Here is a 26,586-nt window from a genome sequence, read left to right as displayed (position 1 = left end):
GGAGAGCCAGGGACTACAGCATCCACAAAGATGTCTGGAAAGAGTGTCAGCAAGGAGGAAGCATCAGAGGAAAGGGCAGGTGAGGTAGGCCCGAGGAGGAGCCTTTGCCTTTAGGTTACTGAGGTCACTGGTGACTTTGACATGAGTGGTTTCTGAGGAGGGTGGTGTCTAAAGCCCGCCCCGAGTGCCCTTTGGGAATGAGGAATGGTGGTGGAACCAAATATTCCTGGCAGTTCTGGAGGGACAGTAGAGGACTGGGTTCGTTTGGTGGAGATTAAAGTGGGAAAATGTATTGTAAATGTATTATTTGTTCAAAGCCAAGAATTAAAGAAAGGATAAACAAGAAGGAGAACAACGGTGGGAGAAGAAGCCACAGAAGTGGATACAAGCCACGCTTGGGGGTGGGGGCAAGAGCCACGTTCCAGACCCTAAATTTAGCTCAGCCCCGGGCCAGGACAAACCTGCACTCCGGGAACCTGACACTGCGGCCCGAGCGCTAGGCCCTTGGCCCGGGCGTGCTAGGTCGGGATCGGGAGTGGCGCCCAGCTGGGTGTGTGCGCCCACCTGTCCAGGCCCGTTTCCCACGGCTGACTGGATCAGGCTGGGGGTGGCCTAGAGAGGCTTGCGGAGGGTCTGAGCGAGGTGGGGGGTGGGCGACGGAGAGGGGACGCCAGGGGACAGAGGAGGCTACAGACCAAAGCCAGTGTTTGAGGGGCCCCGAGTGGGGCGCACGGCGCCGGCCCGCACTTGGATCCGATCGATAAGTGAGGTCTGGCCCGCCCACCGCGCGCTTGCGCCGGTCTCGCTTCCCGGCCGGGCAAGCGCTCAGCTCCGGTCTCCGACAGCCCGGCTCCAGCCCCGCCCTTTCTCTCCCAGTGGGTGATCAGAGGCCGGACCTGGCTAACCCACTCGGAGCCGCGTACTGTCGGGCCCCTCGACTTCCCCAGCACCGCCCGGCTCAGGACCGCCGAGGGAGCGCATGGCGGCGGTGGGGCCGCGGACGGACCCCGGCGCCGGGGCCGAGGCGCTGGCACTGGCCGCGGAGCTGCAGGGCGAGACCACCTGCTCCATATGCCTGGAGCTGTTCCGCGAGCCGGTGTCCGTCGAGTGCGGTCACAGTTTCTGCCGCTCCTGCATCGCGCGCTGCTGGGAGCGCCCCGGCGTGGGAGCTCCCTCGGCGTCCCGCGCGCTGCCCTGCCCGCAGTGCCGAGAGCCCGTGCGTCCCAGTCAGCTGCGGCCCAACCGGCAGCTGGCCTCGGTGGCCACGCTGCTGCGGCGCTTCAGTCTGCCGGCGGCCGCGATGGGGGAGCGCCGGCCCGCGCAGGCGGCGGCGGCCGGGTGCGTCCAGCACGGCGAACCGCTCAAGCTCTACTGCCAGGACGACGGGCGCGCCATATGCGTGGTGTGCGACCGCGCCCGCGAACACCGCGCGCACGCAGTGCTGCCGCTGGACGAGGCTGTGCAGGAAGCTAAGGTGAGCGCCGCGCCCCGCCCCCACCCCCGCGCAGACCGCCAAGACCCAGCTCGCGTGGCGTTCCCGCGCGCGCGGCGCATACAGCCGGCGGGCAGGCGGGGGGCCTGGGGGAGACCCTGCCTCTTTCCTCCTCTGCCGAGCTACCCAGCGCTGGGTGCTGAGTGCGGCTCTCTTTGTGTCGCTGCCGCTCCGCCAACACCACCCTCCCACCCACCTCGAGTTTCCCTCTGGGCTCCCTACTGGCCCGCCTTCGCGATACCTCCACGGACTTGGCGATTCTCTCCACGGCTTCCAGCAGTATCTCGGCCACACCCACACTTCCCTGCCTGCTCTCTCAGCCCTTTCCCTGGGCGTGGCGCTGTGCTGCGCCCTCGCGTCCTGGGGTCGAGTGGGACCGCCTTCCGAGGGGTTGGGGCCAGGCAGTGGGGGACTCCTGGGCTGAGTAGAGAACCAAAGACTGTCTTGGGCTGTGTCAAAGATACGGATCTGGGGCAGTCTCTTCCCTGCCTCCTTTCTGGGGTGTCCACAGAGGCTTCGGACACACAGCCCCCAGTCTTTCTTTACTCCTTACTCCACTCCAGCCCTCCCACACAGGAGGCTTTCTGATGGTGAGGAGGAAAGCAGAGGGGAAGACTAGGTAGGCTGGGCTTGTACATAGCCTGCATTTCAGCTTGGATTTTGTACAGATGGTCTTTAGGAAATAAGACTTTGGAGCTTAGGAGTTACCCTTCAGTTGCTCTCTTCCCTTATGTGAGCCTATGCAGGTGGTAGCCATCCCTATGTCCAGATATGGCTTCAACCCTGCCTCCTCTCTTCAATGAAGAGGTTCTCTTTCTCCTGGATAGCTCCAGAAAGGCACAAGTTGGGGTTTTCAGAGTCCTCCCCCCCCCCCGATAATGTCTCCCTTCTCACCCCCCTGCAGGAGCTCCTAGAGTCCAGGCTGAAGGTCTTGAAGAAGGATCTGGAGGACTATGATGTGTTTCGTTCCATGGAAGAGAAGGAGAGCAAGGAGCTTCTGGTGAGCTGAGCATCCCCCAGGTGGGCCCTCTGTCAGTGACAACAGAGGGCTGCCCACCATCCTGGCCCTGTGGGGGCATTCTTTAAAAAGAAGTAAAGTCAAGAATGAAAATTGGAGGGATGACAAATGTTAAAGGAGAACATTTAGCTGAGTAAAATTTGCAGATATTATTGGCTTTATTCAGCAATACATGAATGGGGCAGCAGCCCATCTAGCAGATAGGAAAGAACTCTGAAGGGGCACCTGGTGGCTTGGTTGGTAAGCGTCTGCCTTCGGCTCAGGTCGTGATCCCAGGTCCTGTGATTGAGCCCATGTCGAGCAGCCTGCCTCTCTGCCTGCTGCTCCCCCTTTTTGTGCTCTCTCTTTCTCTCTCTCTCAGAGAAAAAACAACAACAACAAGAACAACAAAAACAAAATGAAACAAAAACCCAAAAACTCTGAAAAGCTATACAAGGCAAAAGATTTTATATATAGGCAGAAGGGAGCAGGAAGAAGGAATTTATACTACGCCAAAAAGCAGATTGGTTATGGCAAAGTTACTTTCCCTCTTGGGGAGGGTAGGGGTTTATCAGGTAGTTACTTAACTAATGCTGATCAGGGGATTCTTGCTTGTCTTTTTAAAAATTCTATTTCTGGGAAAATTGAATCTGTAATTACGTTTCTATTTCCTGGTATGGGACTTAGCATGGGTGACTCCATTTTGGGCCCGCTGTTTTGTTTTTAACTCAAAATACATGTGTTTGGGCATGAGGAGGAGGTGACCTCAGTTTAATCCATACAGTGGCTCTGGGAGACCCTAATTTATTCTTCCTCCTTTCCAAATGAGACAGCTATGGGGTGGTTCTGTGGCAAGTTTGCTGTTGCTCTAGGTTGGTGAGAGAGCACATTTGTGACCGGGGACGTGAGAGCATGTGTTGAAGCTGCTGTGTGCTCAGAGTTGGGATATTTAAACTAGAGGATGTGGGTGGTGGGTATGTATAGGTGAGCCTCTGACTCTTGAACAGTGAGGTGGGTGGAATTCTGTCCTGTGGGATGGCTGAGGCTACTGTCCAAATGCTAGATCTTGATGTGCCATTGCCTCTCCAACTTCTACTTTCCTGAGACAGAAGCAGATGGCAGCTGAGAGAGAGAAGGTGAGTGCAGAGTTCCAGGCACTGCGGGCCTTCCTGGTGGAGCAGGAGGGCAGGCTCTTGGGCCGTCTGGAGGAGCTGTCCCGGGAGGTGACACAGAAGCAGAATGAGAACATAGCTCAGCTTGGGGGTGAGATCACCCAGCTCTCCAAACTCAGCAGCCAGATCCAGGAGACATCTCGAAAGCCTGACCTTGACTTTCTCCAGGTGAGTCTGGATTGGCCAGAGGTATGAATCATTTATCCTAAGGCATCACAAATGGCAAGTGAGAACAGAGTCAGATTCTGTGAGTTTAGTAGAATCACATACTTGAGCAGAAGAGGACTGGAGAAGACTGCCCTGATTCTCCCGGGGTTAAAGGTATAAAAAGATACAAAACTTTCTTGACCTTGAGCCACAATAAAGATCTTTCTGCTTTTACTCAGCGATTCGTGAATTGGGCAGTATCCAATCTAACAGACAGAAAGGAGATCCAAAGAGCTATATACAAGGCGTAGAGAAGCCTTGTGACAAAAGTCTCAGAAAATAATATTTCTCTTTAGTACATGCATTTGACATTTTGACATTTTCTACTCTACTTTCTTTGAAAGTAAATAGTCATGATCCACAAATAAACATCACAGGTCACAAATGGGTCAAGCATGGTCATTTAAAAGATGCTGATCTGAGTGACCAGTCATTGCCAAAGGACTGTGTCTTATCTGGGGCAGTGTCGAGAGCGCAGGAAACACTGGATCCCAGCACATGGCTCCAGTGATGAATCTGTAATGAAGGGAGCCTTTGCAAAGCTGTGGGAAGGGAGATGATGAGACACCCACTCATCAGCCACCAGCAGAAAGCCATTGCCATCTGGACCCATGCAGATGGTGGGGGCTGGTACACCGTACTGCTTATTCCTCTAGAAGCAGGACAAGAGGCCAGTTTATTTTATCAAGGGTGACTAGAGGTTACCTGATGCCGAGTTGGTTTTCTTTTATCTTTCTTTCCAGGAATTCCGAAACACACTAAGCAGGTGAGTGGACCTATGAGTTACTTAGGCCTCTCCAAGCTGGCTCTTCTCCTTTTCCACTGAGCTGTCTCTCTTCACTCCCTCACCCCTGACCTCTCACCTCCCAACTCCTACACTGTCTTACCTGTGTACCTCCCTAAGGCAAACGTCCACCTGCCTGACTGTGCATATTTTGGTGTAAGATCAGCCTCTCCTTTCCTCACCTCTCCCCACCAGGAGGACCTCGCCATCCTAATTGTCTTAGCCCATTGGGAATAGGACAGTGTTTGGGGGCCTTCCTCAGGGTCTTTGTCCTGCAGATGCAACAATGTGCCTGGCCCCAAGCCAACCACAGTCTCTTCTGAGATGAAGAATAAAGTCTGGAATGTTTCCCTCAAGACCTTTGTCTTAAAGGGGTTGCTCAAGAAGTTCAAAGGTAAGAGGCCTGTGTTTGGGGCTGGGCCATGCAGTGCTGGTGGCCATGTGGTGTTTCTGGTAGTTTAGGGTCCCAAGGATGTGCCTTTCCAAAAGTTATGTGAGAAAATAGGAGCTAGGGTGTGTCAAGGCCAGATTGGTGCAGGGAAATGGTGGTAACAAATCCATTCAGCAGAAGTTCCCACCCCCCATCTTCCTAGCACAAAGATTCCCCCAGGGACAGTCAGGGTAGAGGGGAGTAGTAGGAGCAAAAAGAGGGATGAGGAAGAAGAGCTCAGCTCAGACCAGCTCAGGCAAAAGAGGGGGAAGCTGGAGAGGTAGAGCTAGGATACTGCCCTTCACCATCCCCCACACTTGACCCAGTGCCTGCACATCAACTCTCAGCCTTTGGGGTATCTGGGCAGTGGGTGAGCAGGTAGGGCTATAAATGTCAGAGGAGGTGGTATTGCTATCATTGCCAAATAGACAATCTCCCCAGTCAGTTACACATACACTGCTTTGTCTCTCCTCCTCAGAGGATCTTCGGGGAGAGCTGGAGAAAGAGGAGAAAGGTATGGTGGTTGTTGTGAAAGGGAGTTCCCATTATCTGGCCGTGCAGAGAATCTAGTCCTTGACCATGAGGTTTCTCTGGGCTTTGTGCTTGCTTGTTCCTTCTGCCTGCCTGCCTCTGCTTTCTGCTGTCTGCTTCCTCATCCTTGCCTCCCAATTCTGCCTCCCTCAGGCTGCAGTGGGACCTGTAGGCCTATAAATTGTGGGTCATTCCCCTGGACCAGGCGCTCTCCCCTCTCCCCACTCCCAGACAGATAGAGACCTCTCCTGGGGACACAGGTTGTATGTGTGTGTGTGTGGGTGGGGGTGGTCAGGGAAAGCAGGAGGAGACTGAAGAGAGGAAGGGAGGCAGTTCTGATTACTGCAGAGCTCTGGGGTGAATGGGAGCCAAACCCACAGGAGGGCAGGCGAGGGGAGGGCACGTACTCCTGATGCTGATGACTGAACAAGCTAAGTCAGAATTTACTTTGGAAGAATCTAAACCAGCTGAGTCAGACCATGCCCCTCCTTTGTGCAGAACCCTGGGACAGACCCTCTCCCTCACCACAGTCCTCACTGTGGTCTTCCAGGCTGAGGGATCAGGCCTCAGTGCACACTCTTCCCCTGGTTTCCTCTGTGCAGACATGACAAGCCCTCCTAGCTGCTCTTGAAGTGCACCAAGCACACACCCACCTCAGGGCATTTGCACTGCATTGGCTGGGGCTCAGCCTGGTATATGCTTCCTCTAGACCTCAGTATATGTGGCTTCCTCACTTCCTTACTGTCATTGCTGAATTGCACAGTGAGGCTTTTTCGCTTTCCCTCGCCACTCTGGTTGAAATTACAGCTTTCTCTCCTGATTCTTCTTATCATCCATATTTATGTTTTATTGTCTCTTCTCCCCTTCCCCCAGAAAGGAAGCTGCAGGAGGGCAGGGATACTGAATTGTGGGATTCCGGGGGGCCACAGCAGTCCTGGAAGATAGTAATTAGGACAAGTGTGCACATTTTAAGTTTTTATTATGAAAATTTTAAACATACACAAAAGTAGGAGATCTCAATGAATATTACTTTCTCATCACACACCTTCAATTAATATTTTTCTTAAACACCCTTACCCACTTCTTCCCACTGGAAGCAAATCACAAATAAGTTCTTTCCATAAATATTTCCATAAATGTTATCTCTAAAGATATACTTAAAAAAATTAGAAAACCACAAAACCATAGTCACCATTAGAAAAGGTAACAGTTCTTCCAGTATCTAGTGTTCAAAATCCCCGCCCCCCCATTGTCTTTTAAATGGGATTTGTGGATCTCTTCGAACTGGGATCCCAATCAGGTTCCTACCCTTCACCTGTCTGACTTCCCCGCGTGCTTGTGGGCGTCTGGCGGTGGAGAGGTAGCCGGGGAGGGCTGAGCGAGGGGCTTGCACGGGACGTCCCTGCCTGTGTCTGCCTTCAGTGGAGCTGACCCTGGACCCGGACACGGCCAACCCCCGCCTCATCCTCTCTCTGGATCTGAAGAGCGTGCGCCTCGGACAGCGGGCCCAGGACGTGCCCTGCCACCCACGCCGCTTTGACACCAACACGCGAGTGCTGGCGTCCTGCGGCTTCTCCTCCGGGCGGCACCACTGGGAGGTGGAAGTGGGCTCCAAGGACGGCTGGGCCTTCGGCGTGGCGCGGGAGAGCGTGCGCCGCAAGGGCCTCACACCCTTCACCCCCGAGGAGGGCGTCTGGGCGCTGCAGCTCAACAGCGGCAAGTACTGGGCGGTGACTAGCCCCGAGCGGACGCCCCTCAGCTGTGGCCAGCTGTCCCGCGTGCGGGTGGCCCTGGATCTGGAGGTGGGGGCTGTGTCCTTCTACGCCGCGGAGGACATGCGCCACCTGTACACGTTCCGCGTCAATTTCCACGAGCGCGTGTTCCCCCTTTTCTCCGTCTGCTCCACCGGCACCTACCTGCGAATCTGGCCTTGAGAGGACTTCCTCCGCCTGCCCCAGAGTGTGAGTCAGGCAAGGGTGCCTTCCTTCTTGTCCCGGCTGCCCAGGGGAAGCAGTGTCGGAGCCTCCTGGTGACTTCGGGCCTGCCCCCCTCGCCGCTCCCCGAACTCGGCCTGGGCGGCCTTGGAGGGGCTCCTGCAGACCCACAACACTGGAGCCAGCAGAACAGGCGATGTGGAAAAGGGTTGGGGCACCTGAGCTGGGGAAGAGAGTCCTTGGCCCCTGGGGCCTGCCCTCTGCTGCTGGCGGCAGGTGGATCTGGCCTGAGCTATGGGGAAGTGGAGGCGGGTGAGGAGGGAGCCCACGTGCTGACAGGTACCTCCCATCTCTGGTGCTTCCTGCCTGGGCTTGGCATGGCCTCTGTCCAGCAGCACCAAACCCGGTGCTGTCCTCAGTGTGCAGGGTCAGGCCCAGATAGCCCAGTTCACCATCCCTTCTGGTTTCCCTTCTTGACTGCAGTCAGCTCTGCCTCCAGACACCTGGATCCAGCCGGCCTGGGGTCTCTACTCAGAAAGGAGTACTGTACTCCCTCCCAGCTCAGAGAACAGCCTGGGCCAGAACTGGAAGGAGATTCTTGACCTGTACACGAGAGGAAAGCCCAGGACCTGGCTACCTTCCAGTACCCCTCAAGCTGATGATACAGAAAGAGTGATATGTATATTCTCAGCCACAGTGACAGCCCTGTGTTCTCACAGATGCCTGAACCCCTTTCAGATGCCAAGGTATAATCTCCCTTGAGTAAGGAGACCACAGGTTATGGAATTTTGAAACACAGAACAGCACTTACGATTTTACAGACACAACTGCCATCAGCACAGACATGCCTCTAACATACCCTTTCTGGAACTAGGCAAATGTACGCCAGCAGCAGCCTAGTGCCAAGGTCTGTTCAGCCTGTGCCCTGATGGGGTATTAATCCCTTGGCTGATTGGTCCCTAGCTTCTGTTTGGGTGGACTTTGGGGAGGGGGTGTTGGGCTGTTCCCCATTTAATGCTCCCCAGGGAAAAGGGATGAGGAGATGGAAATACAGATTGAGCTCATTTCTAGGGTGGCTGAGCTCATTCTTGACTCCCCCAGTCTGAATGCAAGAGCATGGCAGGAGCAAAGGTTTCTGCTAGACTGGGTGAGCAGGTGTGTTTAAGTGTGTGAGGAATGTGTGCACATGTGTTAATATCTTGGATGGAGGGGGCAGGGGTGTATGTGTGTGGATTACAAAGAGGGCATTTATCAGCATGTGAGTAAGGTTTAGGTGTTGCAAACAGACATATGTCAGTTTGGTAAGACCCTATTTTTCATTTGTTGTTAAATATTAGCCACCCCATATTTAGGTCAGGGGCCTAGGTTTCCTCCCCCACTACCTGGTTACCTGGCTAGATGAAAGTCTCAGGCCTGTTCTGTCCCGCACAGGTTTAGACAGGTGTGTGGGCATGTAGGGACAGTGACAACTGGATATTCTGGTCTGCAAGTGTCATGGAGTTCCTGTGCTCTGTCCCTGAGAGGTTTCAAGCACACTTTGCATACAACAGTCTTGCAGGGCAGGCATGATACTGTTCTAGAGGTAGACCCAGTGGCCAAAGCACCAGGTATTCAGAATCCAGTGACTTATGGGCTGGGGACAGGTTCATATAAGAGTTCAGCCTACAGCGGTGGCTGAGTCAGTTAAGTGCCTGGCTCCTGACTTCAGTTCAGGTCATGATCTCCAGTGGTGAGATCGAGCCCCTTCTGGGGCTCTGTGCTGGGCATGGAGCCTGCTTAAGATTACTCTCTTTCCCACTCCATCTGCACAACTCCCCCCACCCCCACACCAGCTCATGCTCTCTCTCTCCAATAAATAAATAAATCTTAAGAAAAAAAAGAGTCCAGGCTATAGTATTATTGTCTCATTCCAGAGGGTGAGTCCTCTGTGGAGAGTAGCTTTAGAACACTATAGCCAATACTTGTATTTGAATCCCACTAGTTTCCACAAGGAAAACCCATTTTTAACATTCACTTGCTAATTAAATTGGCTGATGTTATCATCAAGCCCTAATGGTATCTGGGCTTGTATGGGTTTTGGATTGAGTAGCACAAGTAAAGTCACATAACAACTGTGCTGCAGAATATATTACAGGTCACGGAAGGGGGGTGTCTGGAGAAGGTGCCTGTAGGGCCAGGTCTGGGGACTGCAGGGCTGGCTGGCTGTGTGTATATTTCCAGCTTTTGTGTTTGCGAATGGGATTGTGTGCCTACTGGAGTATGTGTGTTTGCAGAATAACTACACAGGTCATCTATATATCTGAAGAAATATAACAACAGTTACAGTAACAATCACAGATTGGGGATAAGAGACGCTCTCTTTCGGTCACCAGGGCAGTGTAGTGACTTCGGATATCACTCTGCGGGTGTGAGGGTTTGTGTGATTGTGTGCATTTTTCTCTCCCATCCTTTGGGCATCCCAAGATCTGGGAGATGTTTGGGTCTCTGAAAGCAATGACTGGCTTAACTTGGTTCGTTCAGATCCCACCCATGAATCCCAGATCCTTGAGTTGCATGAGCCATTTCCCTGAAAACAAACAAACAACAACAGCAGACCATTACATGGCTCAACCTGCAGACTGGAGGGCACCCACAGACCCAAGTCACCTGGCCTTGCAGGGACCATGGGGCAGGTTGGGCCACCAGGTCAAGGTCCATCACTTGTAGCCATCACTTTGTTCTTTTAAGTTTTATCTCAAGTCTTTAATTCCAGTGAGTTAGCGTACAGTGTTTTATTAGCTTCAGGTGTACAATATAGTGACTCAACACATCCCTACATCACCCTGTGCTCCTCATGACAGGTGTACTCCTTAATCCCCATCCCCTATTTAACCCCTCTTCCCACCCCATCCCCTCGAATAACCATCAGTTTGTTCTCTACAGTTAATAGTCTATTTCTTGATTTGTCTCTCTTTCATTTTCCCCCCTTTGCTCATTTGTTTCCTAAATTACACACATGAGTGAAATCATAGAGTATTTATCTTTCTCACTTAGGTCCTTTAGCATTAGGCTCTCTAGCTCCATCCATGTCCTTGCAAATGGCAAGATTTCGTGGGTTCTTTCTTTCTTTTTTTTTTTTTTTTTTTTTGGCTGAATAGCATTGCATTGTGTAAATATACCCCTTCTTTACCCATTTATCAGTGATGGACACTGGGCTGCTTCCATATCTTGGACACCGGCCACTTTCTCATCTCCTGTCCCTCACCTGGGCTCTCATACTCTTCATGCCCCGTATCCCTTGGGCCTTTAGGGGCTCTTAGGAAACTGGTTCCGCAAGAGTTAAGGCGGGCCCAATGGGTTGCCTTTTCCTAATTTGTCTAATTTTCCTAATCCTTCACGCCCCGACCTTCTGATTTCTCCGACTCCCTCTCTCGGGCTCTCCCCCCAGATCTCTCGCTGCCCACTGAATCCCACCCTCCAAGCCCGCACCTGGATTCCTTCAGGACAGGCCTGTTGACACCCTCCCCGTAACACCTCCCGCGCAGCCCTGATTTCGGGCCCTCAAGCTCGTACACAGCCAGCCTTGGCCCTCTCCTGTCAACGAGTCTTCGCCCCTGACCCCTAAGCCCCCGGAAGGCCTCGGGCCCTCCTAAGCCCCGCCCACTGGAGGTCCCGCCCCTGACCGCGTAGCGTCTTGCCCTCCCCCATCCCTCACAGCCCGGCGGGGCGCTGCGTCTGCCCTCTCTCTGCGGTTATTTCTCTCAGGGTCTGCGGCTTGGCCTGCCGCCCTTGATACTGGCAGACATCGCTGCTGAGACTGCGGCGGCGACATTAGGCTCTCTTTGGCTGAAAGGCGGCGGCCCGCCTCTCAGCACTTGGCTCCTCCCTGCGGCATTTTGCGGCTGCGCGGTGGACGGTGGCCGTGTCAACTGCTCTTGCGCAGGACGGTAGATCGCAGTTGGCTCCATAGCTCAGGGGTTAGAGCACTGGTCTTGTAAACCAGGGGTCGCGAGTTCAAATCTCGCTGGGGCCTTCATTCCGTTTTTTCCACTCCTTTGCAAAAGCGGAAGATGCGTGAACCAACACAAATTTCCGCCCTTCTGGGAGCCAGGCCCTAGGTGAACTGACTTGTCTTGGCTCCTCGGATGCGGCGTGACGAGAAGTGGGCGCATTTCTCGAGGATCCAGACCCGCTGCACCCGTGGCGTTGCGGTCACAGGCTCCGCGGGCTCCGCGCAACCTCTCCAAAGCGGTCCCTCGCGCGTTTCGCGCGCTCTCGGGAAGTCTGCGGCGGATCCTTCCGTTCTCCTCTCACCCCACTCAGCCCAGGGCCAAGTCCTCATCTCCTCTATCTTCTTCGTTTAGTGGGGGCGAGCTGTCTACGCCCACCTTCCCGCAACACACCCTGGGAACCTGTTTCAGTCGGGAGGGGGGCTAGGTTTAAGCCCCCGCTTGGCTTGCCGTGGGTCCCCACAATCTAGGCTCTGTAGTGAGGTAGTCGCTCCCGAGGCCAGGTCGCTCCTGAGGTGCCCTGCTCCTGAGGGTGGGCGCATAGGGGTGGATGAATCCTGGGAGTCCCGGACGCGGAGGTGCCGGCAGGTGCAGATGCGGCCCGGCTCATCCCGGGCGCATCTGTCCGGACCTCGATGCAGTCTTGGCTCTTTGGATGAGAGCGGGCTGATGGGAAGGCCTGCGCGCCCATTCAACAGTCCACTCATCCCTTCTCCCGCGTCTCCCCAGGGTTCCGCGAGTGGTTTTCTCCACTTTGGGGCACCGGGCCGGGTTGTTTCCCGAAACCCACACGGCGCTGGAGTGCGGCTTGGAGTTTTTGAAGGTCCCCTTTGACCGGACAGAGGGCTCCTGCGGGCTGGGATGGCGCGGCTGGGCAGAGGCCGCCTGGTCGTGTGCAGGCAAAGGCCGTGACGGGCGGGTCCCCAGCCCTCCCGTGAGCCTGGCTCCCTCCCTATCCGGCAGCGCCCCCATCGCTCTCTGGGGATATACTTGCATTTCGTACGCTTGACTTCCTTGAACAGCATAAATGAATGAAAGTCAGTTTAGTATATATTAATTCTGTGTTTAAAAGAAAACCGAAATGGTTAAAAAAAAAAGCAAATGTCGCAATGAAAAACTTTAGGGCAGGTGTTCCCAGTTTTGGACGTCTGCTCGCACTTTTCTGATATAATCTCATAGAGAAGGGAAGCCAATGCTTGCAACTCGGAGGCGGTCGTGACCAGGAGCGCGAGGACTTACGGTGGCCCAGGACAGAGCCCATCCAACACTTCGCGCGCACGAAAGGAGGCGAGGACGGTGCCAGTTAAGGAAGAGGCCGGTTAGCATCTTGTGCTCCGAGGAAGAGGCCGAGAGAAGCAGCGAATGGAGCGGTCAGCGCAGAAGCCTGAGCAAAATCCTGGAATGAGCACTGTGTTTCCTGGAAGAGGGTTAGCCCCATTCGTCTCCCACTCTGTTTTGCAACAATCTTCGTAGGGAATTTTTCTGGGAACTTTTGGGCCACCTCTGAGTGGAGTTTCGTGAATTTTACATCAGGGAACCAAAATCAGTTTTTGGGTTTTTTTTAAATGTTTTTTTTTTTTTTAATTTGTTTGTTTTTTGTTTTTTAAATTTTTTTACTTCCGGATAACCCAGTGCAGTTAAAGCCTTTTGGGGAAAGCAGGTCCAAGACGAAGGAGGAGCGCTCCCTCACAGCCTTGGACTCTGGTTCGCCGCGAGCGACCGCTACTCCCCGGCAAACGCTTCCACGCGGAGAGCCGGGACGCCCAGCCTGCGCGACGAGTGCGCACGCGCTCTGGTGCGAGCCTCCCGAGCTGGGCACCCAGGCACTGCCGCGGGTCATCTCGTTTCTACCCTACACTTCCCTACATTTGCAAATAGCTTTGCAAAGCTTTGCGTTGCTTTTCACATTTGCATTAAAAACAAACGAAAGCCCTTTTACCAGGCGCCCCACCTGAAGGGACCACTCGGACTTCATTTCGCCCGTCGCGGCGCGAGACCCCGTCTGTCCCGCCTCCTCTCCAAACCTCGCTCCTTTTCCTCTCCCGGAGCCCTCCGGCTGCTCCCGGACTCGGCGCCTAGGCCCGGGGCCTCCAGACTTGGGCCTTGCTTGGGCTCCCTTGGGCGGGGGCTCCCCGTCTCCAAAGCGGAAGGGTGCCCCTGCCTGCTGTCCGAGGCGCGCTCGCGGGGAGGCTCTCCCAGCGCACAGAGAGGGGCCGAGGGATCCGGGAGCTTTCGCCGGGCGAGCTGCCCGCAAGTGCAAGCGGGGATTGCGACCCCAAGGTCCAGGGGATAATTCCAAAACGTTAAAAATAAAAGTTCCCATTGGTGACCAAAACCTATTCCAATCAGACCCAGATTACGGACTGAACCAAAAACAAAAACATGGGATGGCTCGTTGGTCTAGGGGTATGATTCTCGCTTTGGGTGCGAGAGGTCCCGGGTTCAAATCCCGGACGAGCCCGCTTTTTCATTTTACGTGGTTTTAAACACCATTTTTTCTCGGGCGGAAGGTTGGGGTCTTGGGCGGGCAGATGGCGGACCCGAGAGTTCCGAGGGGCTGGGGGGTCGGGCAGAAGGGCAGGTGGAAGAGCGAGTGCGTCGCCCCGAAACCGACGGTCGCTCGCACAGCGGCTCGAGGTTGTTTTCCGCCAATTCGGGAAGTGGCGTCTTCTCTCCTCAGCCATAAAGCGCTGCGGCCGCTGCCACGGAAGGCTTTCGCGACGATTAAGAATATTAAAAGGGAAAAAGCCACTGGCGGGTTTCCGTAGTGTAGTGGTTATCACGTTCGCCTAACACGCGAAAGGTCCCCGGTTCGAAACCGGGCGGAAACAACTTGTGAGGCCTTTTTTTTTTCCCCCCTTCTTTTTCTTCCTGCTAGGTAAAATTTGGGGAGACCATGAGCCAAACTCGGCCCCGGCTTAGAACATCCACCGTCAACTACTATTCGGGATTTATTACCCTGGGGTGAATTTCGGAGACTGTACCGGACAAACCTGGCTTCGGTTCAGGACGTCCACCATCCTTCCTCTCCGCCTATTTGGAGACGTGGGCGCCTTCTGTGCGCTCTTCCAGGACGGAGACAAGGATGGCCGCCCCGCACGCCTGTAACCACATGACCCCAGCCCCACCTGAGCGCACAGAAGGCGCAGAGCGCGGCGGCCGGCCGCCCGCTGGGTGACACTGAAAGCGGACAGTGCCCGATTCCGCTTCGTCCCACTCTTTGGGATCGATAGCAAAACGGCACACTGCGCGCCTCAGCTGGCAGCGGTGGGATTCGAACCCACGACCCCGAAGAGACTGGAGCCTTAATCCAGCGCCTTAGACCGCTCGGCCACACTACCCCACGGGACTCGTGCTTGGGGTGTCGCCTTTCCCCGCTGTTAACTTTGCAAGGGTCTTCAAGGAAAGAAAGCGCTGGGAAGAATTTAGGGTTAGGGCAGACCCCTATCCCGACCGGCGGGGTTAGTCTGACCAGAGCCCCCGGGCTCCACCCGCGCGCAGAGGAGAGGGACTCGCGGAGCGCACGCCCTCGGCCCTGGTTTGGGGAAGGACTCTAACGCCCACCGTTCACTTTGGAGAATGGGCGTGAACCCCGCGGAAGGGAAGCCTATAGCACCTGCAGGGTTTTTTGTTTTTTGTTTTGTTTTTCCAATTTGTTCCGTGAGTGTCCATTATTTTTAGAAATTAAATAAAGGAGAGGGGAACCCTGCATGCACCCCCCCCTTAGTTTTTTTTTTTTTTTTTAACCCATAACCTTTTTTTTTTTTCCCCCTGGCAATAGAACCAGCGCTTTTAGAAGTGGCCGTGATCTCAGAGGTCACAGTTCTGCTGCCTGAGGTGTCCACCCTTTTAAACAAGTGTTCCAGTTGGAGATATCAAACCTTCACAAAACACGCTGGATGGATACCCTATGAGGAATACTCCCTCCCCTCCCCGTTATAAAAATCCATTAAAAAAGAAAAGAAGAAAAAGAAAGGAAAGGGAAGAAAAGAAAAAAAAGATAAGAAACAGCACATTCAGGGAAAAAAAATAGAAAAATATTCACCGGAAAACCCACAAATTAGAGATAACTATCAGTATTTGATGAATTAACCTCCAGTTTCTTTTTCCGTTAATTACCCCCTGCACTATGTCTATCTGCTGTAGATACAGATTTGAAATATGCTTTTTAGATTATGTCGCTAAATCTTTCCAAACCTCATTTGAATAGCTGGGTCTAAATTCTTGCTGATGAGAGAAGTTTGAATTCTGTCCCTGGGGTTTTGACTTTTAATGAGAGATTGAGGAGGGGTGGGTAGCCAGTGCTGGAGTGGAGTACACTAGGGTTACTGTACCATCCTAGTAGATTTATTTTTCTCTTGCTTAGTTTCTTAATGTAAAGATTGTCACGAGATTCTTAGAACTGTATACAGCTGTGTGTTTTCAAGCCAAAGTGTGTATCTTTCAGGGCTTATGGGCATTCAGAGGTGGTCTCAGCTGAGTATCTCCTGTTTTAATAACAGGACCTTCTACTCAGTGAGAACCATCTCTATCCCACACTGAGATCCTCAGCGTAGATTAGAAAACGTGTCCACGCAGCTGTAGGGAACTGTGAATTGACCACAGCCTCTGTCATTAGCAGGGCTCTCATGGTCTAAACATCTCCCCAAGTTAGAGTATCAAGTTCTTACAAGAGAGTGCCAACCAGTTTGGAATCTGAGATCTTCAAACAAAAAGCAACCCTCCTCCTGGCCAAAATTTTGAAATATAGATTTCACATAGAATTGCAAAGAAATGCAGGGAGGTCTCATGCCCTCTTCACCTGCCCTTCCCAAAGTTGACATCTTGCATTACTACGGTATGGTCACAAAACTGGACATTGACTTTGGTACAGGCCACAGGGTTTATTCAGATTTCTCTATGTAGTAGTTTTATCACATGTGTAGCTTCTTCTGCCTGTCACCACAATCAAAATATGGAACATTTCCATCACTAAAAGGCTCCTTTGGGCTACCCACTTCATAACCACACACAACCCCTTCTAATCTACCTTGCTCCCCATCCCTAGCATCTGGCAAGCACTAATCTGTTCTCCATCTCTGTAATTTTGTTATGCCAAGAATTCCATGTGAATGGAATGAGTACGTAGTCTCTAGAGATTGGATTCTTTACTCAGCATCATTCCTTTGGGATTCATTCCAGGTGTCAACAGTTCATTTCTTTTTATTGTTCAGTAATGCTCCCTGGTATAAATGTACCAAACCTTGTTTAACCATTCAACTGTTTCCCTTTATTCCTAGTTTGTCAGGTGTTTTTATCATGAAAGGGTATTGAGTTTTGTCAAACACCTTTTCTGCATCAATTGAGGTACTCATGTGGGTTTTTTATCCCTTTATTCTGTTAATATTGAAGACTTTATCAATGTTGAGTTTTGATAGTTCTTTATATACTTCAGCTAAAAGTCCTTTCTCATATTTATGTGGTTTGCAAATATTTTATCGCCAATCAGTTTTTGACAAAGGTGTAAAAGCAATTCAGATCCATAGGCAAGAGAATATATGTCCCTAAGCAAAAGAATGAATCTCAACCCAAACCTCCCAGTTTACACAAAAATTAATTCAAAAGAGATCACAGTCTTAAATGTAAAATGTAAAACTATAAAATTTTTAGAATAAAAATAGAAATCTTTAGGACTTAGAGCTGGGTGAAGAGTTCGTAAATTTGATACCAAAGAGGAAAAATGTATAATTTGGACCTCATAACAATTAAAAACATTTCCTCTATGAAAAACTGTGTTAAGAGGATAAAAAGATCTTATTTTTATTTTTTTTTTAAAGATTTTATTTATTTATTTGACAGAGAGATCACAAGCAGGCAGAGAGGCAGGCAGAGAGAGAGAGGAGGAAGCAGGATCCCTGCTGAGCAGAGAGCCCGATGCGGGGCTCGATCCCAGGACTCCGAGATCATGACCTGAGCCGAAGGCAGCGGCTTAACCCACTGAGCCACCCAGGCGCCCCCGATAAAAAGATTTTAAAGTGAAAACGAAAGGCCTACATAATCATGGGTCGTTTTGCAAAAACAGCAATCTTCAACCTGTCCAGATTTCTTCCAGAACCACCTCTCTATTTATGAGTCAGAAGTTAGAATCTACTAAATACCTCAAAATACCTCTCTCCCCCCAGCTAATTTCCATCTTCCACGGAAGGGCAACGGGAGAGGAAGAGAGAGAATCTCACGCAGACTACTTGCTGAGTGTAGGGCTCAGTCTCAGGATCTTGAGATCATGACCTGAGCCTGAATCAAGAGTCCAACGTGGCGGCACCTGGGTGGCTCGGTTGGTTAAAGCCTCTGCCTTCGGCTTGGGTCATGATTCCAGAGTCCTGGAATCGAGCCCCACATCGGGCTCTCTGTTCCACAGGCAGCCTGTTTCCTCCTGTCTCTCTGCCTGCCTCTCTGCCTACTTGTAATCTCTGTCAAATAAATAAATAAAATCTTAAAAAAAAAAAAAAAGTCCAACATGTAACCAACTGAGCCACCCAGGTGCCCCGCACACTTGTGTTTATATCAGGTCAAGACAAAGGTTGTGTGTGACAAATCTTAGAATTACTGCAAGTATATCTTGCATGATGACAGAGCAATTCTACAGACATGAGTGCAGAAATAATGAGAATTGTGTGCAAAAATGCTCCCGGCAGTTTTACTTATAACTCAAACCTGGAGAAAGTCCAAAGGTCCACCATATTTACACTGAATCAATAAAATCTTACAGAGTCATATGTGGAATAATTACAACAACAATAACAAAATGGTCTGAATGTTTGTGTTCCCCCAGATTCAGGTGTTGCAATCCTAATGCCCAGCTCCCTGTCCCTTCTGCCGTATGAAGACACAGTGAGAAGCCGACAGTCTGCAGCTTGAAAGAGAGCCCTCATCAGAACTCCATCATGTTGATCTCGAACTTCCAGCCTCCAGAACTGTGAGAAATAAATTTCTGCTGTTTATAAGCCTCTCAGTCTGTGGAATTTTGTTACAGCAGCTCATGCAGACTCAAACTAGCTTACTGTTAGAAACAACAACATGGGAGGTTCCCGGGTGGCTAGGTTGGTTGTGTCTCCCTTCCTGTCAGGTCATGGGATTGAGCCCAACATCGGGCTCCCTGCTCATCAGGGAGCCTGCTTCTGCCCCTCCCCCATTCATGCGCGCGCGCGCGCGCGCGCGCGCTCTCTCTCTCTCTCTCTCTTTCTTAAATAAATAAATAAATAAATAATCTTAAAAAAATATATATTTTATTTATTTATTTGACAGCCAGAGATCACAAGTAGGCAGAGAGGCAGGCAGTGAGAGGGAGAGGAGGAAGCAGGCTCCCTGCTGAGCAGAGGGCCGGGTGCAGGGCTCAGGACATGAGCCAAAAGGCAGAGGCTTTAACCCACTGAACCACTCAGGCACCCCTCAAAAAAAAGTCTTAAAAAAAAAAAGAATCAACAACATGGATGGATTTCACTTACATTAATACTGAGCAAAAGAAGTCAGGGATAAAACATCCTATATTCTGTTATTTGCATACGTAAGACATTCAAGCATGAGCGAAACTGATAGAAGTTAGACACCCTGTTACCTGGGGGAAGAAAGTGCACATACTGACTGCACAAGCACAGGAGGAAACATATTGGTGCTGGAAATGTACTGTCTTGATCTGGGTGGTGGGCACGTGTGTGTGTGTGTGTGTGTGTGTGTTTGTGTGTGTGTGTATTCACTTGGTTGTGGACTTAAGATCTTTGCACATATAAAACTATTTATATAACAAAGATATCTTTGTGCAACAATTTTTAAAAAAAATATGAATTCCTTAATTGGAAAGGCCATTGTATTCGATGTTTATTGCCGAATAACAAATTAACACAAATTTAGTGGCTTAAAACAACACAAATTGTTTTAGTGTTTTTTAATTTAAATTCAGTTAGCCAACTTATAGTACATCAATAGTTTCAGATGTTGTGTTCAATGATTCATCAGTTGCATATAATACCGAGTGCTCATCGCATAATGTGCCCTCCTTAATACCCATCACCCAGTTACCCCATCCCCCTACTTCCTCCCTTTTGTAACCCTCAGTTTGTTTCCCAGAGTCCATAGTCTCTCATGGTTTGTCTCCCTCTCTGATTTCTTCCATTCAGGTTTCCCTCCTTCACCACGATTCTCTGCAGTATTTCTTATATTTCACACATGAGTGAAACCTTATGATAATTGTCTTTCTCTGATTGACTTCTTTCACTTAGCATAATACCCTCCAGTTCCATCCACATCAATGTAAATGGTAGGTATTCATCCTTTCTGATGGCTGAGTAATATTCCATTGAATATAGGAACCATATCTTCTTTGTCCATTCATCTGTTGAAGGACACCTTGGCTCCATCTACAGTTTGGCTCTTGTGGCCACTGCTGCTATGAACACTGGTTCTTCTTCTTTTCACTACATCTGTATCTTTGTGTTAAATACCTGGTAGTGCAATGCTGAGTCATAGGGTAGCTCTATGTCTTTAATGTCTTTAGGGACCTCCATTCTGTTTTTAGGGACCTCCATTCTGTTTTCCAGATGGCTGTACAAGCTTGCATTCCCACCTACAGTGTAAGAGGGTTCCCCTTTCTCCACATCCTCGCCAACATTTGTTGTCTTCTGTCTTGTTAATTTTAGCCATTCTAGCTGGTGTAAGGTGGTATCTCATTGTGGTTTTGACTTGTATTTCCCTAATGACTAGTGATGTTGAACATTTTTTCATGATCATTTGTATGTTCTCCTTAGGAGAAATGTCTGTTTGTGTCTTCTGCCCATTTTTTGACTTGACTCTTTGTTTTTTGGGTGTTGAGTTCAAGGACTTCTTTATAGATCTTCGATATCAGTCCTTTATTGATAGGTCCTTTGCAAATATCTTCTCCCATTCCATGTATCTTCTCCTTAGGAGAAATGTCTGTTTGTGTCTTCTGCCCATTTTTTGACTTGACTCTTTGTTTTTTGGGTGTTGAGTTCAAGGACTTCTTTATAGATCTTCGATATCAGTCCTTTATTGATATGTCCTTTGCAAATATCTTCTCCCATGTCTTTTAGTTTTGTTCACATTTCTTTTGCTATGCAGAAGCTTTTTATCTCTATAAAGTCCCAAAAGTTCATTTTTGTTTTTGTTTCCTTTGCCTTTTCAGATGTGTCTTGAAAGAGGTTGCTGCAGCTGAGGTCACAGAAGTTGCTTCTTGTGTTTTGCTCTAGGATTTTGATGGGTTCCTGTCTCACACTGAAGTCTTTTATCTTTTTTGAGTTTATCTTTGTGTATAGTGTAAGAGAATGGTCCAGCTTCATTCATCTGCATGTGGCTGTCCAGCTTTCTCAGCACCATTTATGGAAGAGACTGTCCTATTTCCAATGTATATTCTTTCCTGCTCTGTCAAAGATTGGTTGACCATTTTTTTCTTTTCTATTTTGTTTTCTGTTTTTATTTCTTTTCTATTTTTTATTTTTTCTTTTCTATTCTGTTCCATTGATCTATGTGTCTGTTTTTGTGCCAGTACCATACTGTCTTGATGATGACAGCTTTGTAATGGAGCTTGAAGTCTGGAATGATGATGCCCCCAGCTTTGGTTTCCTTTTTTAACATTTCTCTCACTATTTGGGGTCTTTTCTGGTTCCATACAAATTTTAGGACTGTTTGTTCCAGCTCTGTGAAAATGTAAATAATAGGGATTGCACTGAAAGTGTAGATTGCCCTGGGAAGCACAGAAATCTTAAAATGTTTGTTCTTCCAATCCATGAGCATGGAATATTTTTCCATCTCTTTGTGTCTTCCTCCATTTCTTTCATAATTGTTCCGTAGCTTTTAGAATACAGATCCTTTACCTATGTGGTTAGGTTTATTCCTATTTATCTTATTGTTTTTGGTGCAATTGTAAGTGGAATTGAGTCCTTAGTTTCTCTTTCTTCACAGTGTATAGAAATACAACTGTTTCTGTGCATTGATTTTGTATCCTGCCACGTTGCTGAATTGCTGCATGAGGTCTAGCAATTTGAGGGTGGGATATTTTGGGTTCTCCACATGAAGTATCATGTTATCTGCAAAGAGTGAGGGTTTGACTTCTTCTTTGCTGATTCCAATACTTTTCATTTCTTTTTGTTGTCTGATTGCTGTTGCTAGGACTTCTAGTACTATGTTGAACAACAGTGGTGAGAGTGGACAACCTTGTCTTGTTCCTGACCTTAGGGGAAAAGCTCTCAGTTTTTCCCAATTGCATTTGATATTCGCTGTGGACTTTTCATAGATGGCTTTTATGATACTGAGGTATGTTCCCGCTACCCTATACTTTGAAGAGTTAATCAAGAAGGGATGCTGTATTTTGCAAATGCTTTTTCTGCATTAATTGAGAGGATCATGTGGTTCTTGTCTTTTCTTTTACTAATGTAATGTATCATGTTGATTGATTTGCAAATGTTGAACCACTCTTGCATCCCAGGAATAAATCCCACTTGGTCGAGGCGAATAATCCTTTTAATGTACTAACAGCACAAATTTATTATCATACAGATTTGTGGGTCAGGAGTCTGGGGACAGGTTAGCAAGGTACTCTCTCATGTTTCACCAGGTAAAATCATGGTGTTAACCATTGCTGCCATATTCTCTGAGGCTTAGGATTCTCTCCCAACCTTATTAGCTGTTGGCAGAATCAAGTTCCTTGTAGTTGTAGGACTGAAATCCCCATTGGTTTGCTGTTTGTTGGCTGGATGCTGCTCTCAGAGCCCCCTTGCTGGTTCACTGGCCCTTGCACAACAGGCATTTTACTTCTCCCTTGAGACCAACAAGGCAGCCTCTCTCCAGCACTTCACCTTTGTCTGAGAATTCACCTTATTAAGTCAGGTCTACTCAGCATAATATGACTTTCGATTCATTCAAAGCCAACTGACCAGCGGCCTTAATTACATCTGCAAAATCGCTTCTTCCATAAAATGTATCATGACCACGGGCATGATATCTCTTCATACTCACTCAAGGGAAGAGGATTATACTGGCGTGGACAACAGGATGGGACACTTGGGGCCAATCTTTGAATTCTGCCTGCCACAGTTACAGACACAAGAACCAGATATGGGAGCATAACCCAGCAGAAGAGCCTTTCCAAGTTCCTTCAGTCTTTTCGTTTTAGTATTTGTTGAAAACATGAGCAAGTGAGAGGGAGTTCTGGCTTTCCCTCCTTCCCATGTGTCGACTCTAACTTTCTGTTTTCCCTTGGCCACATGAGACTAAGTGGGCTCGCTGTTACATTACACCAGAGTGGGCAGAAACAGAGGCACCCTTGGGTGCTGGGGTGCATCTTGGGGCTTTCCCTGCTGCATGTGTTATGTGGGTGGTCAACTTCCTCTAGTTCCTTAGGACTTCCCATTTGTATTTTTAGACACTTAAAAATTATTCCATTAATATATGCACACTGTAGAAAAAATAGACAGGTATAAGAAGAGTAATTAGCATAAAGAAGCATGAAGAAAATGAAAATCACCCATGCCATCCAATTCTTCATATTTTGCCTTAGAGCTTTTTGGATTCTTTTCATGCATATTTTAACATACGCACTTTTTTTAAACAAAAATGCTTCTCATTGTTTTATAACTTGCTTTGCAAAGATACTTGCGAAGTATAATTATTGTACTTTCATGCCATAAATGCCTTCTACATCATTTTCCCCTACTTTTATGAAATTTAAACAAAGAGCACTAGGCCAAGGGGGTGGGGCAGGAGCAGACCTTAATGGACTCGTGGTTTCAGCTCAGGTCCTGATCTCTCCGGGTGGTGGTATCGAGCCCGCTGCTGGGCTCCATACTTAGCACCGAGTCTGCTCCAGACTGTTTTTCCCTCTCCCTCTCCCTCCGCCCATTCCCTACTGCATGTGCTCTCTCTCTTTCTCAAACAAATAAATAAGTTCTTAAAACGAACTAAACCAAAGAAGCCCATTTAAATATGTTTTTTTGGTAAGTCAGAGAGATGGATAACATATGATTTCACTCATACGTGGAATTCTTTCTTTAAAGATTTTATTTATATATTTATTTGTCAGAGAGAAAGAGAGAGCGAGTGCACAAAAGTAGCCCAAAGTGGGACCCTAACCCAGGACCCTGAGCCGAAGACAGGTGCCCAGGTGACTGAGCCACCCAGGCATCTCTCATATGTAGAATTTAAGAAACAAAACATAAGCAAAGACCTGCATTTGCATGGTCATGGCTTTTTCCTTAAAAGCAAAATCTTTGAATTTCTTTCGGTTAGTGTAAACAGGTACTAATTATCAAATATACAAATAACAAATCACTATGTCATGCACCTGAAATATAACATTATATGTCAATTATGCCTCAATAAAAAAGTTACGAATCCAGAAAATGTTTTGCGTTATCTTTATATCTCGCTTTATAACTATAAACATTATGTAAGTTTCTATTGGAGAGTAAGTAAAGCCTGTTATTAAATGTTCCTAAAAAAAGGATATTGGATTTTATCAAGTGCTTCTTCTACATTTACTGGGGTAATCAGATTTTTTTTTTTTAGTTTTTAATATGGTGAATTACATTGATTGAGTTTTCAAACGTTGACCCAAGCCTTGATCAAGAGCTAAAATCATGTGGGTCACTTGTTGGTTTTCTTTTTTTCTTTCTTTTTTTTTTTTAAAGACTTTATTCATTTATTTGACAGAGATCACAAGTAGGCAGAGAGGCAGGCAGAGAGAGAGAGGAGGAAGCAGGCTCCCCACTGAGCAGAGAGCCCGATGCGGGGCTCAATCCCAGGACGCTGCAGAGAGCCCGATGCGGGGCTCAATCCCAGGACCCTGGGATCATGACCTGAGCCGAAGGCAGAGGCTTTAACCCACTGAGCCACCCAGGTGCCCTGTTGGTTTTCTTTTTTATTGTCTGGCTCTCCCCTGTGTGTAAGCTCCTGAATCCCTAGACTAGATTGCTGTTCCATAATCTAGATTTTCACCCAGTTTTATCAAGGTAGGATTAACAACTAAAAATTGTACATATTTAAGGTGTACAATGTGTTGTTTGATATACATATACATTGTGAAATAATCATCATAATCAAGCTAATTAACACCTCCACCATCTCACATAATTAATTTTTTATGTGTGTGGTAAGAAAACATAAGATCTACTTTCAACAAGTTTTAGGTATACAAAATATTATTATTAATTATAGTCATTATGCTGTACATTAGGTCTCAAGAACTTATTCATCTTATAACTGAAAGTTTGTACCCTTCAACAATATTTCCCATTTCCCTACTTCTCAGTCCCTGGTGATCACCATTCTACTGTTTCTTTGAGTTTGACATTTTTAGATTCCACATATATGTGAGCTCATGTGGTCCTTGTGTTTTGGTGTCCGGCTTATTTCCCTTAGTACAATGTCCTCCTGGTTCACCCATGTTGTCACAAATGGCAGGATTTCCTTACATTTTAAGGCTAAATAATATTCCATTATAAATAGATCACATTTTCTTTATTCATTCGTCTATCAGTGGACACTTAGGTCGTTTACACATTAGGTATTGTGAATAATGCTACAATGAACTTGGGTGTGCAGACATCTACCAAAATACTGATTATATTTCCTTTGGATATATATCTAGGAGTGGGATTGCGGATCATCTTGTAAACCCAAGTTCAGGCAGGGTGGAAGCAGTAGTATCCATGCTGGATGGTGAGCGAATGACCCAATGCAGGTTTCACAATGGTGGTCGGTGACCTCCAAGCATGTAAAAGTCACCAGCACTCTACAGTCACCATCGTTTTTAGTTTTCTGGAGCATCAACACACTGAGCTTGTAATATGATACCACATCTGGTTTCATCCCACCTCCTGGGACTCAGGGTCTGACTCTCCTCCTCCATCTGCCCTCAGTGTTGGGATTCTGCAGGACACGGGCCTGGGCCTCTGCTCTTCTCATGCCCACTGCCACGGTTGCCAGCAGGATCAAGGCCTCCTGATTTTGTACCTCCAGCCCGGCTCTGTCACCTGGCTTCCTCTTTCATTTCTACTCCAAGTCTCTGCAGGCCTATAAGCTCTAGCTCCACACCAGAACAAATGCATGCCCTCTCTATGGTCCAATCAGCTCCTCCTCCCCACCCCCATCCCCTCTGGAAATGCTTCCCGCTGCCCAACTCATATGCCCACCAAGCAGCTCCAGACAACTCCATTGCTGCCATCCTCTCTCTCCAGGATCATGGGTACACCCTCGAGTTAGGATTTTCACACCCCTTTACCACCGGAGCATCAGAAAAGAGTCATTTCTTCTGTGCTCAATGCATTAACCAAGCTCAAAGGGATACGTGAACAAAGCCCAGAATTTGCAGCCAGAAACAAAACAGAAGAGACACTCGCGATGAGGGGGAGACCAGACTTATTACCTCTAGTAATAAGTGAGCAAAGACCAGGCACTGCTCACCCTCTTGCCTGGACAGAGCAGGGGGCAGGTGTATGGACAGACTTAATTCCTCCCAACCTTGTGAATCATTTCCTACCTCAAGGCACATATTTTGTGAAACACGACCAGTCTTCCAGAGAAAACCTTCTTTGTCATGCTCATAAATGACATTCCCAATCACACAAGCTGCTCAAACACAGTTTGCAGCCTCTCATTTTGCAGGTCTTCTGGACTCTAGCCCCACACGGGGCCAGAGTGCCTTGCTGTCGGCGCCCTCTACTGTGGACAGGCGGTAGTTGGAACTTTGGAAGTGAGGGACTCAACCTAAATCACAGAAAAGAGGTTTGCTGACTCTGGGGGTAGCCACTAACAGTAAGGGCCTGTGAACCTGGATGGGAACAACATCTGATGTAGGAAAGACGTTAGGGCTCAAGGCTGACAGCGAAGAGAGAATTCTTGAGACGTCTTCAGTGAAAAGTGTGGTTTTAAATAGGGACAGAACCCGTGGACAGAAAGAGCTGCCCCCCAGTCCCGAGGAGTGGTCCATTATACACGGTCAAGCTGGGAGGGGGTTAGGGGTAGTATAGGTCTCTAAGGAATTTGGAAGCAAGGTTTCCAGTACC

At 48.9% G+C, this 26,586-nt stretch overlaps 1 protein-coding gene and 4 non-coding genes across 6 annotated transcripts; 4 read left to right on the top strand and 1 right to left on the bottom strand.

Moving 5' to 3' along the window:
* The first annotated feature begins 922 nt into the window (after window positions 1-922).
* On the top strand, window positions 923-8,380 carry TRIM7 (tripartite motif containing 7). 2 transcript variants are annotated; one of them, XM_032848024.1, is made up of 8 exons: window positions 923-1,474; window positions 2,397-2,492; window positions 3,599-3,829; window positions 4,612-4,634; window positions 4,931-5,046; window positions 5,561-5,596; window positions 7,036-7,574; window positions 8,031-8,380. In XM_032848024.1, the coding sequence occupies exons 1-7, from the start codon at window positions 980-982 to the stop codon at window positions 7,545-7,547; spliced, it is 1,509 nt and encodes a 502-aa protein (XP_032703915.1). In that variant the 5' UTR covers window positions 923-979; the 3' UTR covers window positions 7,548-7,574; window positions 8,031-8,380. The 2 variants fall into 2 exon arrangements, with proteins under 2 accessions (XP_032703915.1, XP_032703916.1); XM_032848025.1 differs by lacking the exon at window positions 923-1,474 and adding an exon at window positions 2,091-2,111.
* Window positions 8,381-11,486: 3,106 nt separating this feature from the next.
* Window positions 11,487-11,559, top strand: TRNAT-UGU. The gene has a single exon. It is a non-coding gene; the product is annotated as a tRNA-Thr (tRNA).
* Window positions 11,560-13,925: 2,366 nt separating this feature from the next.
* TRNAP-UGG lies at window positions 13,926-13,997 on the top strand. Its single transcript has one exon. It is a non-coding gene; the product is annotated as a tRNA-Pro (tRNA).
* Window positions 13,998-14,294: 297 nt separating this feature from the next.
* On the top strand, window positions 14,295-14,367 carry TRNAV-AAC. Its single transcript has one exon. It is a non-coding gene; the product is annotated as a tRNA-Val (tRNA).
* A 428-nt stretch (window positions 14,368-14,795) lies between these two features.
* TRNAL-AAG lies at window positions 14,796-14,877 on the bottom strand. The gene has a single exon. It is a non-coding gene; the product is annotated as a tRNA-Leu (tRNA).
* Between the last annotated feature and the right edge of the window lie 11,709 nt (window positions 14,878-26,586).

This window comes from Lontra canadensis, unplaced genomic scaffold (assembly GCF_010015895.1).
Source record: "Lontra canadensis isolate GAN:19392208 unplaced genomic scaffold, GSC_riverotter_1.0 scaffold199, whole genome shotgun sequence".
In the NCBI taxonomy this organism is placed as follows: domain Eukaryota; kingdom Metazoa; phylum Chordata; class Mammalia; order Carnivora; family Mustelidae; genus Lontra; species Lontra canadensis.
Note: the sequence above shows the minus strand (reverse complement) of the source record. Positions and strands in the feature narration are given on the sequence as shown.